This window comes from Triturus cristatus, chromosome 9, assembly GCF_964204655.1.
Source record: "Triturus cristatus chromosome 9, aTriCri1.1, whole genome shotgun sequence".
NCBI lineage: Eukaryota > Metazoa > Chordata > Amphibia > Caudata > Salamandridae > Triturus > Triturus cristatus.
Window position 1 is genome coordinate 992,128,490 of NC_140592.1, and position 16,556 is coordinate 992,145,045.

At 45.6% G+C, this 16,556-nt stretch overlaps 1 protein-coding gene across 8 annotated transcripts in view; it reads left to right on the plus strand.

The window, feature by feature from the left end:
- The window catches only part of SEL1L (SEL1L adaptor subunit of SYVN1 ubiquitin ligase), a 379,824-nt gene that overhangs the window by 107,602 nt on the left and 255,666 nt on the right, over positions 1-16,556 (plus strand). For all 8 annotated transcript variants that reach the window (XM_085626599.1, XM_085626598.1, XM_085626600.1 and 5 more), the window contains exons 10-12: positions 5,939-6,093; positions 7,139-7,195; positions 13,235-13,303. In XM_085626599.1, coding sequence (XP_085482725.1) covers positions 5,939-6,093; positions 7,139-7,195; positions 13,235-13,303 — 281 coding nt within the window. The remainder of the gene's footprint in view (positions 1-5,938; positions 6,094-7,138; positions 7,196-13,234; positions 13,304-16,556) is intronic.

Here is a 16,556-nt window from a genome sequence, read left to right on the forward strand (position 1 = left end):
AATCGGAGCGGTTCTGGACTCGGCGCAGTTCCGGGCTTATCCTCCGGAACAGCGGGTCCAGGATATTCAGGGTCTGATTCCCATCTTTCAGCCTCTATCCCGGGTTTCGGTCAGGTTGGTGCTGCGGCTTCTGGGTCTGATGGCCTCGTGCATCCTGCTAGTGCTTCACGCCAGGTGGCGAATGCGGGCTCTGTAGCGGGACCTGAAGTTTCAGTGGGCCCAGCATCGGGGCAACCTGTCCGACCATTTCTTGATCTCGGAGGCACTGCAAGACAGTTGCAGTGGTGGCTCACGGACCACGATTGGATCAGTGGCAGATCCCTCTCCCTACCCCTCCCGGAGCACGTAGTAGTGACGTATGCGTCCCTCCTGGGATGGGGGGGCCACATGGGGGAGGCGGAGATCAGAGGCCTCTGTTCTCCAGCGGAGTTCCCGCTCCATATCAACCTTCTGGAGCTGAGGGCGATCCGACTTGCACTGAAGGCATTCCTTCCCGTTATCCAGGGAAGTGTAGTGCAGGTGTTCATGGACAACACCACCCGCCATGTGGTATTGCAACAAACAGGGCGGGGTGGAGTCGTGGACCCTTTGTCAGGAGGCTCTGCGCCTCTGGACATGGCTGGAACATCAGGGCATCACCCTGATGGTTCAACATCTGGCGGGCTCTCTGAACGCCAGAGCAGACGAACTCAGCCGCCGGTGCATGATGGATCACGAGTGGCGTCTCAACTCGGACGTGGCGCAAGGCCTCTTTCGGCAGTGGGGAGAGCCTTGGTTAGACCTATTCGCCACCGAAGAGAACGCGCAATGTCAGCAGTTCTGCGCGTTGAAGTTTCCAAGGCGGCACTCGCTCGGGGACGCCTTTCATCGCGAGTGGAGTTGCGTCTGTTGTACACCTTGCCGCCTATACCACTTCTGCCCAGAGTGCTGAAGAAGATCAGGCGCGACCAGGCCCAAGTCATCTTGGTGGCTCCGGATTGGGCACGAAGGTACTGGTATCCCGAGCTACTCAGTCTGTCGATCGACGCCTGGGGTTAATTCGGAGGTAAGGATTCTAAAACTACTAATGTCTCTTACAGATACATCGTTACTTAAGGTAAGTAACTTGTTCGTCACTGCCTTTAGTTCAATTATTGACAGACCATCAACTTTTTCAGTACTAAGGGGTGCAGGTGGTAAATCGCCAGCTCGCGACTATGCCCCAGTAAACCAACTAATGCTAAAACAAAAACAAGTCCTAACGTGGCTCCAGACTGGAAATGGCTCTCTGGAAACCTAAATGCAGGGAGTAGACAATCAACTTGGAAGCCCAAGAAGGGGACATGCGACACAGGCCTGAAACTCCGCTCTTTGGAAATTGCCTGCCTGTAAAGTAAAATAGAGAGCTACACAATTCTACCCTTTTGGAAGTAATTTGACATAGTCACCTTTCAGGAGACAAGGGCAGACACCCCGGCCTCCATCACAGGCTATGCGTACCGTCTTCAGCAAGCAGAAAAAAACAAAAATATTCTGCAGCCCTTCCGGGAAGTGGCTACTTACATTGCACTCCCCTTATCAGGACAGATCGAGATGCTACCAGAACAGGATCCTGGCATTCTGATTACCTCCATAACTAGCTCAACATACAAGTGGACCCTAATCATAATTAAGGTCTACGTCCAACCAGCGCCTCGTTCAAAAAACAAAGTCCCCAAGGTAATCTGATCAATTATTCTAAACCTTATGAATCGATCACCAGAGCCCAAATTGATCATCACCGGTGACTTGAAATCAGAAACCTTATAGATATGGTAGACAATAATGATCTTCCACTGGAACATACAGCCTCTAGCGTCTAATTTACGGTGAACACCTCAGGATAAGGTGCTTAATGACAGACTACCTGATGACTGTCCATCAAACTCCACATACTTTTGCCCACTGAGTCAATTATTGATTATACATTTGTATCCCTTACTCTCTTTCCACTCTTTCCAAATTGTGGAACGCTCAGAAAGCGACCATCTTTCACAAAGATTGATCTTAGATTTGGGAAGAGAGGTCACCGAAAATGAACCTGCCATGCTTGGCACACAATATACAATAAACTATAAGAAATTGAGATGCTTGGAAACGCTTATAATGAAGATCGCTGATTCTGCCAAGGCTATAATAGAAGCGTGCAAAGGGTTAAGCTTAGACCAGATACCAACATGACACACATTTACAACTGGTCTATTCACAAGTATCAATAGTGGCACATAGGGGTCTCCCTACAACAAAAAATGGGTCTCGCTTTAGGAAACTATCAAAAACAAGACTACAAGCCTGCTGCTTGGCCATGAAGAAGTTAAAGCATTGAGGGTTGCTTGGAGGGGAAGCAATTAAAACTGGAAATAGCCTAGAACTCTTAAGATCTGCAAAAAAAGAATATAGGAGGACTATCTGGGCCAACAATAAAAAAGAAATAGACACCTTCTGGGCGAAGTTATACCGCAATAGCAAGTAACCCAGCTCTAGAAACATCTGGACAACTGTGAGCAATTTAAACTGACAATGGCAGGACCTCGGTAATATCCCCATTAAAGAAGAGAGCTGGGCGGCCTTCCTCCAGAACCACTTCTCGGCCTCAAAAGACCAAACCACAGTCGTGCTCTGAGAGCCACTGCCCATGCTGCAGCAGTCGGCGAGCTTAGCCCCTACTTCTTAGACTGCCAGCATCGAAGGGCTCATCTACCCCAGACATGGCACCTCACAAACCTGCAACATCATCTGAAGACTGCTCTTCCACTATGGACTTGAAGTCCCTCCTGCTTCTATACAGAGAACCAATACCCAAAGGTAAATGTACCTCCGGTACAGCCTCTTACATTGCCTTCAACTTAGTTGAAGACTGTCCTCTTGAACAAGCAATCGTAAGGGTAATCAAAACAGGAAGGAGAAATGGTTCTCTTTGGCTCACCTACTTACACAGGCCATTTATTAAACTGACCTGCAGTACTGGGCTGGAAAGCTGGCACCTCTTTATCCCAATGCAGTTTCCACCGTAAGCATACTCCACTCGTGGCGGGCTCGGTCATTTTCCCAATTTACTAAGAGGGGGACAAGATCGTACCAGAGAACTACCGCCTTATTACCCTAATAGACAATGAAGCAAAATAATTTGTGACCCTTGTATTAGAGAAATTAACTGCCTGGGCAGAATCTAAGAGGACAATTCCAAAAACTCAAACAGACTTAGAAGTGGCTCTGGGAAAATCTCAGGTATTTTGGCCTTGTCTGTCTTATTTGAACAAATTAAAAAAAGCAGGATCGTATGACACGTCTCTGCTTTGTCAACCTTAAGTCGGCCTTTGACTGTGTAAACTGCACAAATCTTTGGAGGATGCGCATGTCTTGAAACATTCAGTCTTGTCTGCTTTGATCCCCACAGAAGTACCCGTATGGAGTAACTCTATGACTCTAAGTCGGAAATGGTGCCCTTCTGTCATAAAGGATATACACTCACTAGGGTCTAAAGCAGGGGTGTGTGTTGGCACCATATCTCTTCAATCTTTTTCTGGCTGACCTCTGTCCAGCCTTTGATGCAACTAACAGCCACGCAGATGCCCCCTTGGAAAAAAAGGTTGTTTTTTGATAGATAGATGGCACCTATGTTTTTGGTCCAGGGCTCGGTGGCCATCTAGGGAAACCTACCAAACCCAGACATCTCTGAAAACTAGGCACCCAGGGAGTCCAGGGATGTGTGGCTTGCGTGTATCCCCCAATGTTTTTTTTACCCAGAATCCCCTGCAAACCTCAAATTTAGCTAAAAAGTCAAATTTTCCTCACATTTCTGTGTGATAAGGTTGTGAGATCACTGCGTCAGCACAAATTTTCCACCACACAACGTTCCCCCTCAGTCTACCACCCCTAATTGACGAATCTCAGGATATTGCCCCCTTCTGCCCCCGGGATTGCAGAGGGCGGGGAGGGGCAGCAGAGTGAATTGTTTTTTTTTAGGGGTGGGGCATTGACATGGCAATTCTAGACACCCCTGCCCCTAAATATACATAAAAAGGTAATCCCTGGTTCCTGAGGGGTGTAGATCAGGGATAATTGCCAAGAGGCCACTCCTCCCCCTGTCTAGTGGTGGTTCCTGTTTGGTGGATCTCCCTCCTGCGGCAATCCCCAAGTAGGGATCCAATAGAGACGAGTACCATTGGAAAGGGGAGATCCCCTTTCCAAATATTCCTCTCCCTTGTGTTTTGGCGCTTGGGGGCTTTTACAGCCCCACGAGCACTGAAGCAGTGAAACAGAAATGAGCCGATAGACTCATTTCAGTTTCAATGTAATGATGTCAGCGCCCCATGCGCGTGATAGTCATTACACTAAAAATATAAAAATTGCCTAGGGTGGTGAAAGCGAAATCCCTCTGCTGTTTACAGCAGAGGAATTTCCTGCTGGTGTGCCTTTGAACGTGACGGTTACGTCCTCTGCACAGGAGCGCCATGACCAAGCATGTTACCTTTATGTCTAAGGCACAGAAGGGATTCAGAAGAACATATTCTGGTACTTTTGCACGCACACCCTGGACATATTAAAGAAAATCAATATCTAAATGTCCTGCTGGACAACAAGAGAACTTTTAACAGGTGGGAGCAATCGCAAATAAGAGCAGTCCCTTAATTAGAGCCCTCAGTACGCTATATAAAAATTTGAAGGCCCAGACGCTTGATACACTATCTTCAGAATCAATGACCAGGCCGTACGTGAGTGTTGCGCCATATCATAGGACGCGATGGGGTTTTTCGGTTAATATGCCGCCTGGGAGCCATTGATTCTGAAGAGGAAAAGGGACGACGCCTATTCATAATAACAATTTGAATACTTACGAATATTTTGTGCCCAGGGGCCTACCGGTTAGCATGCCGTCTAGGACTCCTATGCTATAAGGAGCTTGATTTTGAAATTTGAGAATCATTACACAATTTGGGTTCCCTCTCTTTAAATCATGTATCTTCTGACTTTGATTCTGTGTCAGATAAAAGGAGGACTCTTCACGGGAGGACTCATTGACGGTGTCTTTTTATCTTCGCTTGTCTCATATCCTCATTGGTGGTGTACAAAACTTTCACTTTATACTCATTGACATCCATGAAATTAGCATTGGAAAACATCAAATTATACGAAAAAGGTCGTATGTGTCCTGTTAAACTCTGCGTAAGCCCTGACGAAGTTCCCGTGGCACTAGGGGAACGAAACGCGTTGGCTGTGCCGGTTTTATTGGGAAAAAAACTACGCTAATAAAGTGAAGAACTTTTGAATAACATATTTGCCTTCTGATTGACTCCTATTAGAGTGCACCTTCCTTTTTTTGTGGACATTTTCTTTAATTGACATCCCCCAGCAGCGGATGTCGGGAGTAGTTGCACTCATATAAAATATTTGAAACTGGTGGAATTTAATGTGCTTGACCTTGGTCTGCTGCTGTTTGTCTTTTGTATCTTTCCATAGCACCAAGTTTCTTGCTATGCATGGAATCCATCATGGCACATGGTTTCAGGCTGGTTATTATATGCATATATCTCCCATGGGCTAAAAGCAACTTATCCTTGAAATCTGTACTCCTACTGTTTTCTTATATTGGAGACATTCTTCATGTTTTGTGCGTCTCTCCATGTCAGTCTGCTGCTCTGAGGGCATCTGAAAGAAAAGTAAAATGTAATGTTATAAAAGCAGAATTGGGGTTAAGCTTTGGTGTACAGCCTTTTGACCTGTCCAGAGGCGAAAATGTGGAGGTCCAAAAAAGGAACATTCTGGGAGTACTGTAGGGTTGATGGAATATTCTCTGGAGAGCATTGCGTAATAGGGCTAAAGGGTGGTAAATTGTATGACTGAAATCTCTGTTCAACTAACAGTTTAGATGAACATGCATTTTAGAGCTGACCCAAACTTTTTATTTTCCTTGTGTTAGTGGCCAGTGACATCTCTCTGACAGGAGGAACGGTGGTGCAACGAATTCGGCTAGCTGATGAGGTTGAAAATCCTGGTGTAGCCAGTGGGATGCTAGAGGAAGACTTGATCCAGTATTACCAGTTTCTAGCCGAAAAAGGAGATGTACAAGCACAGGTATTGTATGAAACTTGACTGACACATCTAATTGGCGTGAAAATAATAATCTTTGCTCCCGTTTACATAATTTGACAAATATTGTTTATGCAGGCTCTCCTAATACTAAAATAGATTGAGCAGCTAAGTGGAAACTGTTCTCTTCCTCCACTCCCAAACACTACTTGAAAAAAAGTTGGGCTTATGGGATATTTAGCAAACGTCTGCTAGAGGCTCCAAAAACGCATTGCTTTGTCAATCAGTTAAGCAATCTTGTGTAATCTATCCAAACAGTAAAATAAGCATTTTTGATGGATACATCTATCATGTAAGGAATATATATATTTTTTTTATTTGGCAACAACTGCTTATTGAGGCTTTATAACTACTATTTCAGTAGCAGAGGTTCCTTACAAAAGCAGAAGTAATGAGGTTCTTTACTGCTTCCCTATAGAAACTTATTGGCTAAAGTTTGTACTCCTTGACAAATAATGTTTGATGGAACTTGGTGGTACAATTTGCATTTTGTTTCAAGAGGTATGCCAGATTGAGTGTTTCTTCTATACATTGTGCCAAACATCTGCAGAAGGCACCCATTTCATTTCATGAAAATAACCGCATCCATCATTGCTTGCTTGGTAAAGAGAAAGTTGTTTTTCATTTGTTACATGTTTTTGAAGGTTTCTGATGAGTATGCGAACATTCAAGTAGTCTTCCCTCTATCTCAAACTAAAATATATATAAAACCAGCACTTCCTCTGCTACACCAGTTAACATGTATCGCTTCTACAGCCAGGACTTCCCCGTTAACCACACTATCAGAAATAAAGTCTGAAACAATATATTACTGGGCTAGTCCTAAAATGAAAATATCTGCACACTTTTTGTGTAGTTGCAAAAGTACAATTCTTATCAGAACCATCTGTTGGCAGCCCTCTAAAGACTTGTTGTACAACATCTTGCCTGACAGGTTTGTGCTGCTGTGCGTCCTCTTATGTATTCATCGCTGATTTTGTCAGCTTTTTCTATTGTGGAAATAGCGCATTGTTTTTTTTTCCTTGTTCAGGTTGGCCTTGGGCAGCTGCATCTTCATGGCGGACGAGGTGTTGAACAAAACCACCAGGTATGACATCCTTGTGTTTCTTTGCACCATCTGTGGGGACTAATTGAGTTTAATGGCAAATGGGCACTGGAATTGAAAGTCTGAAATTCCAGCATGTTTTTTGTAGTTTATTGAAACATTTCAGCTAATACATTTGAGAAGGTCCTTTCTGCATCCGGCATGCCGTATTTCAACCCTTCTGAAATGTAACTGAACACTGTGACCGATATTAAGCGAAATAATAAAGACCGAATCCTGTTGACCTGTTTAAAACATGGTTTAAAGAAAGTTTTAATAAGGGGAATGCTGTTTTCAGTGCTTGGTAGTATGTGTGCAATATAAACTCTATCCATTCTTGTAAACATCAAACTATGATAAATTATAGCTACACCAACTAAGGAGGCCGATAATTTGTAAAAGTAATGTTCGAGGCATGCGTGCCGTAGATACACATGCTTTGCATACTCCTGCCATCTAGTGTTGGGTCCGGATGTTTGCAAGTTGTTTTTCCCGAAGAAGTTTTTCCCAGTCATGAGGTAAGGCAACACGCCCATGACCTTCCCCTGAGTCTGTTCTAGTCAGTGACGGCAATCCCATTGTCATCCCAGACTCCAATTCGTAGCTGGACTGGCATCGTCTGATATCGACTTGTGTGTCGAGCAGGCCATGAACATCTGTGTCAGAGACCGTGCCTCCTTTTTTTCTGACAGTCTCTGTGGGGAATACAATTGGCGCAGATCTGAGTATCCCTATGGTTAGCAGTTTCCCAATTCGCCTCCCAACCCTTCTCCCATGGCTGAGGATAACTGGCATGGTGGAACTGGCAGATGCCAGTGATCTGGATGCTTCTCCTGACACTGTCCTAGTCTGACCTAGTGTGGCTATGGAGGAAGGGGTTTCCTTTGCCATGGTAGTGAGGAGGACGGCTGACGTCCTGGACCTTAGACTGCCCTCGTTGGCAGTCAAGACGAACGTCTTGATAGATGTTCTTCAACCTGAGAGACCCCAGAAAACGTTTTCCCACCATCATTTAATGCAGCTCTCGCTGATGTGTGCTGCTCAGGGTTTGGGTGAAGCCCTGCACAGGACCATTTCCCAGTCCGCTCCTGGGAACTTAGCTTTCCCCACCCTTACTCCACCCTGGAGAACCTGGTCATCCAGGCCTGGCACCTTCACTACCACACCACCAGATTTGGAATCCAAGAGGCTGAACACAGCATGCCACTTGGGACGGGATTACTGCACAGTTTGGGTCACTGTTGTGCAAGTGTTGCCCATGGTCTTGTAAGAGGCCAGGCACACCCTGTCCCACACTATTTCTGATGGCAGGGACGCAGCACAGTTCACAGTACGCTGTGAATTGGACACAAGATTTTCTAGGGAGAACAATTGCTTCATCTGTGGCACTTTGTTATTCCGCTTGGTTGAGGTCAACTGACTTTTCGGGGGATGTCTAGGCATTCCTTATGGATATGACCTCAATGGCTTTTGCATGTTTGGTGATGAGGTATGTTTGCCACTCGAGTTTTAAGGTCAGCCGGGCCACTGCTCGGTCGCTGGGACTCGCCATGGCCCCATGCCAACCCAATTCTGCCTTTTGTCCCTTCCATGGCTATGGTAGGGGCTACCAGCCACATGCATTTCCTCCTTGCCACCCCAGCCAGCAGACTCTCCAGTCATACCGTGGCCACGGACATGGTTCTCACAAGCCCTTTGGGACACAAGCCCAGTGATCTACACTGTCAGCCCCCCTCTGCAACCCCCTCAGCAGCCTCCAAACCATTTTAATATTCCCTCTCATAATCATGGGCAACCACTAAACAGCAGAGTACTACACCACCTGTGCCGATGCCCCTCGGACAAAGGGGTGATCCAATTCTTTCACTGGGGTTGCACCCTTCCATCTACAGCAGAAGTAGGTTATGGTTGCTATTCCTGCTACTTTCTGGTCACGAAAAAGGATGGAAGCTTCCACCCTACTAGATCTATGTCCTCTCAACTACTTTCTGAAAAGGAGAAATTCAAAATGCTCACGTTATTTTAAGTCCTGTCTACCCTGGAGACTTTAATGGTAGCGCTGGATGTATATTTACATATACTCGTCCTGACTGCACAAAGGCGTTACTTGCGGTTCATTGTGGCTCAAGAGCAGCTGCTGTGTTCCCCTTTGGGTTTGTCACCAGCTGGCGGGCTCTCTCAACACCTGGGCAAACAAACTCAGTCATAGATGTCTAGCTGATCATGAATGTTGTCTCCTTCCCGAGCTGGTGCAATGTCTCTCCCGTGATTGGGGAGAAGCGTGGTGGATCTATTTTCCACCAACAAGAACGCGCACTGGCAGTGCTTGTGTGCATTTGCGTTTCCAAGGTGACTCTTTCTCGGAGACTCATTTTGTCTCGAGTGGGGCTCAGGACTGCTGTACGCCTTCCTGCCGATACCATTCCTGCCTGGAGTTCTGAAGATAATCATATGGACCGGGGCAAGTCATCTTGTCGCTCCGGATTGGGCACGGAGAGTATGGTATCTCAAACTTGTGAGTATGAGCAATTGTTTTCTGGTGAGGCTGCCCCCTCTGGAGGATCTTCTACAGCAGCAACAAGGTAGGGTTCTACACTTCAACCTGAAAAAGAACAGTTCTTGTTTGGACGGAAAAGACCTCAGCACAGTTAAAGTCGTGGACCCCTTCTCTATGTGCTCAACTGCACTGTTGTCTAGTCCTTAATGCTGATTTTCTTTTTGCCATAGGCGCACACGGACTATACATGTGCAACATTACATAGGCCTGTCACACGGATTGCAGTCTCGTTGGACCGCAAGGGCGCCTAAAGCGCTACCTTCATAGTGGGAATTTAATCAGGAGTTAAGCAGCAGAAGCGCAGTGGTGACAGTGTACCTTATAGTGATCAGTAGTAGTGAACAGGACTTTTTTCCCTGTGTCACTGGAGTGAGACCTACAGGCTCACACAACTGTTTCAAAGTTAAGCAGCTGTTTCCTCATCTCATCCTTGTCCTACATTATATAAATGTGTAGTGCTGCGGAGCGCAGGAGGAGGGACTCCGCTTGAAGTATGTGTGCCTTGGAAGGGTACAGTACAGGTGTGGAGCAGTGCTGTGCAATATATGTGTGGTTTATGTATGTAGTGGGTGGATGTAGTGCTGTGCAGCGCATGCACAATGAAAGCTTGTGCTCAGTGTATGTGTGCTTGCGTGAAGTACAATACATGAAGGGTGAATTGTTGTGTAGCATGCATTAAGTGAGTGTGTGTGGTAGCAGTGTTTGTTGGCAAATATCACATCTTGGTACAGTGTTGAAAAGCTTCAGTGCTGAACAGTGCACATAGACTGAATGTGTGTTCTGAATGTATGTGTATTTGAAATGGTACAATGCATGGAGGTAACAGTGCTGGACAGCAAGTGTGCCGAGATTGCAAACTGAGCAAGTGTACCTGGAATGGTACATTATATGGAGGACCCTGGGTTCCGTTTTGGAAGCCCAGGCCGGCCCGCTGAAGACATGAGGAGGAGAGGATTTCCCCTCCCAAACAGATGTGTATTGCTGCATTCCTGTGAGCTGGGTGGGTCACACTGAAGGAAGGGATGAAGATACTCTCACTTGACACTTCAAAAGGTTGCTCTTTGGTTCAATGATAGATCACAAGTAAGTGTCCTGGACAAATCTCGGGAAAGGAAATGGGGCTGAGAAGGAAATCAAAAAGAGTAGGACACGGACCCTGGGATTAACCTTTTGATGCATTTAATCACTGCTACTGACATCCAGCTGTAAACTCTGCTCACTCCCATCAATTGTGTTGTGCGTCAGACGACTTCAGAGCCTTGCCTGCTACGACAGACTTCCTTTCAGGAGAAAAGATGAAAAGGAGAAATGTACAATTCAGAAAAAGCAGAACCCCAATATAAAACTTAAAAGACTCGGACCCTAATTTACATTTGGTGTCTGGAAAAAGATTAAAAGAAGGGGGGGAAGAGACCCCAAAATTGGTCATCTACCAAGCAGCCAAACGTGCTATGAGAGAAGATGAAGCTCTGCAAGACTTCTGCATGTGACCAGGTCTGGGGGCAAAGTCCTGCTGGTCTCTCTGCTGGGTGAGGGGACAATACCCATAAAAACCAAAACCACCTGCCCTGGAGCACTAGTGCTTGCCTTCTTGCCAAGACCAGTGTACCCTGCGAGGAAGAGGAGACCGTTGAAGAGTGTGAGATCCAGTGGGGAGCCCTACCATGAGGACTCCCAGTGTGAGGTGTGAGGATTCAGCGGTGCACTAATCGGGTCATAGTCTGTGTGAAAGAGTGTCAGTTCTGCAACCCTCATCCCGTATGTAGGAGAAGTATGCCATGGACTGACCAAAGTGTTGAGTGCTGTGTGGGTCTTGGTAAGCCCATATGCCAGAAGTGGCCCCCGTAAAGTTGCTGCTGAAGGAGCGCTGAGATTCGTAACCGCCATGGTGGAGGCATTTACACACACCGGAGGAGTCTGCTTCCGATTTATAATGCACCTAAAAAAAAACATGTGCCAGGAGAGGCTGCCCGTATCTACTTTGCGAAGTTTAGTCCATCACTTGAGAAAAAGACTGAGGCTGCATTTGGTGGGTCGAGCCCGCACAGCGAGAGAACTGCCCCTGACAAATCACTGAGGACTCGACGGATGCTGCTGCATACTCACTGCACTCCAGTCAGGAGCTGAAGAAATGATCCTCCCCACCCACTCCCTCCCTTACTGGGGAATGCTGGCCTACCCCGTCTTCGCGAACTTGGAGCTGGTCCGATAACTGGAGGTGTTGACGTCGCCATTCAAGAGTGAGAGCCTGCGGCACCGACTACCGCTCTTGTGTCGTGAGCAGCCCGACTTTCCGATCAGGATCAGAATTTGCGGGTGCCACACTGAGGACACCGGCTGCAATTCTGAACATTCTCGTGTTGCAGGAGTGGTTAAGATCTGAGCTGGGCTTGTTGGGCGGGGGGGTGTGGCATGCTGTTCACACAGAGACACTTCCTGAAGAGACAAAAGGTAACTCTGGTGTACGGCCTATTAGTGAGAATTTCCTGGATGCGACCACCAGTGAATGGGGAATAACCCAGAGAATGTTGCAAGGAAGGGATATGCCTGACCACTATTAGAGCTCCGCCCTCAAGAGAACTGTGTTTTGGCTTGTGCATATCGTTATTCCTTTGCATGTGTGTGGAGTTAGAAATAAAACACTTATTTTTCTTATAATAGGAAGTATTTGAATGGACATTGATTTAGCGTTTTAACTGTTTGCACTTTGAGTTATGATTTGTACTCCCCTGTATTTACCCTTCCCTCCCAAGGAAGCTTTTGACAGCTAGTCCACAGCTACCACTGAGAGTTAAGTGCAGAAGGGGTACTTGGCCCAGTTGCTCAGGATTCCATAGTATTCCGAGCCCCAGGACATGAGAAGTAAAAGGCCTCAAACACCATGGATGGGCCAAGTGGCCTCAGTGTGCCCTGTGGCACTCTAAATGAGGTTCTCACTGTTGAGTATCTACTTTTCTTTGTGTGCGAACCTTACGCAGTTTTGTAAGCAACCATGTTCACTGTGCTGTAGCTACAATCTGCTGTGTTCATGTTCTTCACAGTATGTTCAGGCAGAATTGGAAAATTTCTAAAATAGACTTTGTGTCCCTCTCATAAATGCCTGAGGCAGGAAAATGTTAGGTTCTGTAAAAAGATGATGAAAAGGAAAAATAAATTGAGATACTAACTAGCCTGTGACAAGCTACAGTTTTAGTACGTTAGCCATTTTATGTGTTCATTGCAATTTTTGAGTGCTGTCAACGGGTTGAAATACTAGTCCTTCTTAAAGAAAATAAAATGTCTGTTGTGCAAAATTAGACTTGTATCCAAAGATAACTTTTTGAATAAAACATTTGAGCTGCAGTTGTCACAAACCAGCACAATTTATATGCCTTTGGTGAAATGAATACCAGTTCCTGAATATGTTATCTCATGTCTGGCAATCATATTAGATGATCTTTCACGTAGATGAGTTAAAAAATCTTTTGCAATTTGATTTCTTGCAGAGAGCGTTTGAGTACTTCAATCAAGCAGCTAATGCTGGAAATTCGCACGCCATGGCGTTCCTAGGAAAGGTATGTAAGTGCCGTAAAACAGCTATGTAGCCAAATTATTTGCAAAGAAATAGATTAACCTATTTGGGAAATGTTCTTTCCATGATGGATACAAAAATTCAGAAGAGTGTATCTGGTGGATTTAATAAGCATAATTGTTTCTTGTTTCAGCCCTTATAGTATTGTAGTTAACCATTGTTGTAACAGTGCAAGTATTTTCACCACAGCAGATATTGACCTAATAACACATTGCAACATAACTGTGCCTTAGTTTGGGGAGCGCAAAACTATAGACCACTAGAGATTGTAGAAGCATCAGAAATACTGTAGCACGGGGCAGTTGTCACCTTTGTAGGTGGAAGGGGGTTGTAATCATGAGCTGATAAAAAGTATGTCTTTTTTCTGCTCTGATCTACTAAGCTTTCTCCTTTCATGATTAACTCATTTTGATTATACTATGGCTATTCCTTTTTTCAGTCCAAGCCGTTCACTTGTATATATGGGGTGTCTGTTCTCTTTTACTATCCTGTAAATTTCTAGTCCATCCTCCTGCAGCCCTTCTCTTCATTGTGCCATTTCTCACAGTTTTAGAAGCTTTAATGTAGATGCTTCTTACGCGCACCTGTAACAGTTTACTTTGACGATGTAGCTTGATTTATTGTCTTGTAAAGCAGATTGTTATGATCATCCTAAAATTTAGGGCATGGATATATTATACCTTCCAAAGAGGTTCCTGTTGACACCTAACCGGAAGTATGCAGATTTAACGTTCTATGTGACCGCTGGACCTCAGTCGGCTATAGATTCGTGTTGCTTCAAGCACACTGACATTTTTCTTGGGCTTGTGTAATTAATTTAATGTTTTGCTTTTTGGTTTCTTATGCTTCTTTCAAGCACAGCAGTTCCATGTCCTGATAAATAAATTTTTAATCCTAGTGTAGCATTTGTAACTGGGATGCCCTATTACAGACACTCTATTGAGTGCAAAAAACAAATAAATGACATTAAGCCTCCTCATGATTTCAACAAAATAGTGAATTCAGTTAACAGTTTCCATTTTTTACTTTTTTGTTATCGCTTCCCTCATAAAGTCAACATATTTGTAATGACTGGTGTCCACAATGATGGCGATGAAGGAAAAGGAACATTCAGAAAAATTCATGACTCAGTCATTTCAGTACATATGTTCCTTGCTTTCCGATTTATTTACTAGCTTGAATATCATAGCTCTTTATCTAACAGATGGGAATAAGGAGACACACATGTTCAAATTTGCTGCACTGTAGAATGTTCATTAATAATAAATCTTTATTTGGGAGCACTCGCAACCATAAAAGACACAATCATGCATCAAAAATAGCATCATTACAATTCAATAAAAAAATTGAGATAAAACACTGCACATCCAATTTAAAAGAATTGAGATAAAACGCCACTCATTGTTACAGGTGATGAAAATGGTAAAAAAAAGTAATAATGCTAAAAGACAGGGGGCCAATCAATCAATCGGGTCTAGATAGTCTGGATCTATAGGCAGCCCCCAGGAAACTTGTCACTGCACAGAGTGTAAGTTCATTAGGCCACAGCTGAATATACATAAGTGCCACTCCGGCTTGTCTAAACTTCAAGCTCTTTCAAAGGGAATGAAGAAACTGCCTTCTTGGGAGGGTAAAAAATGTACACAGAAGGATAAAATGTAACGTGTCCTGTAGAGAACTAGAGTCACATCCACAGGGTCCTCTCATGTTTGGGGGGAACAAAGCCAGATGGGTATGCCAAGAGGAGGTTAAGAAGTTTAAATCTAAAGTGGGTGGCTTTTAACCTGTTAAATGCACTTATAATGGTAGAAAGGTAATATTACATTCCCTCAACAGACTTTAACAAGGTGTGCGCCCTCACTGTTGGTTTCTGGAGCTCGGTGTTTTCACGGAGGGCAGAGGTATATTTAAAATATAGTTCTGTAGTAGGGGATCTCTGTGTATAGTCATAATCTAGTGAATAGTCCCGCCCATGTGCGCGGACCCCGGAGAAATAAAAATAATCTCTTAAGTTGTCAAGCCATGCAGACCTGCATCTACACTTAAGAGAGAATTTCAAAGACAGATAATGCAGCCTATATCCACAGGCTACACTGTCCAGTACTTCAACTAGAAAAATTCCACCCACAACCACCAACAGCACTGCCTGCCCAGCTTTTTCCACAGAGAAAAACCTGCCTCTTCCAGCAAAAGCCTCTGGAATGATAGAGAGGAAGGAATGGACAGACAAGCCCCATAGGCTGCCATTATGTGTCTCAGAACAGGATACTGTGCCTTTAAGAAAACTTTCCAGAACTTTTCCAGTATCCCAGAATGCACAGCAGGTCCCTTTTACTTTCAGTTCTTTTTTCCGGCTCCTGCTAGCAGGACCCTGGAGCATTGAGCTCTCCCTTTTCAAGGGTTTATTGGTGATTTTTGTCATTTTTCAAGTTTTAGTGTTGGGAACTTCCTTCTGGTGTTGTCAACATGCCTGGCTTGTTTGACAAGTGCCCGGAGTGCGATAGGAAGAAGGCTAAGTCAGACCCACACAGGGTGTGTATCGTCTGCCTTCCCCAGTCCCATGTGCCGGAAGAGTGTGAGATCTGCTACTCGTTCTCAGCCAGGACCCTGAGAGAAAGAATGAAGATCAGGCTCCAAGTCCTACAGGACAGAAGGCTGAAGGCACAAGGTGGGTCAGGAGGGGCTGATTCTGCCCATGCTGAGGCCTCTGGGGGGCTCCCCAGGGGCAGGAAGACCGGCAAACGCCCCCATTCTCCACCGACCAAGGAAGGTCTGTGGGACGGCTGCTACCACCATGAAGGCGGCAAGTGCCGGGGCTCTGTTGGGGCGTTACGACCGTGCCCTGTGGGAGTCTCTCCAGCAGTACGCAGAGCTGCTGCTTTGCGACAAGAAGGAGGACTTCTTGGAGACTTTGCGCGAGGGGATGCTGGTCTCAAACCAGGTTATCAGTGCGGCAGCGGATGTGTCTCTGCTGGCGGCGCATGGGTACTGTCATGGCGTCCACCAACGACGTCGCGCGTGGCTTCGCCTTACCTCGCTCAAGCCGGAGGCTCAACATAGAGTGGCCAATCTGCCTTTCTCGGGGGAAACCCTGTTCGGCCAGCATGCGGACGACAAAATGGCCCGCATGAAGACGGAGGCAGAGACCCTGACGGCTGTCGGGTTGGAGAAGCCCGAAAAGAAGAAGCGCCAGTTCCAGAGACAGTTCGGGTCTGCGGGCAGAGGGCGTAGGCAGG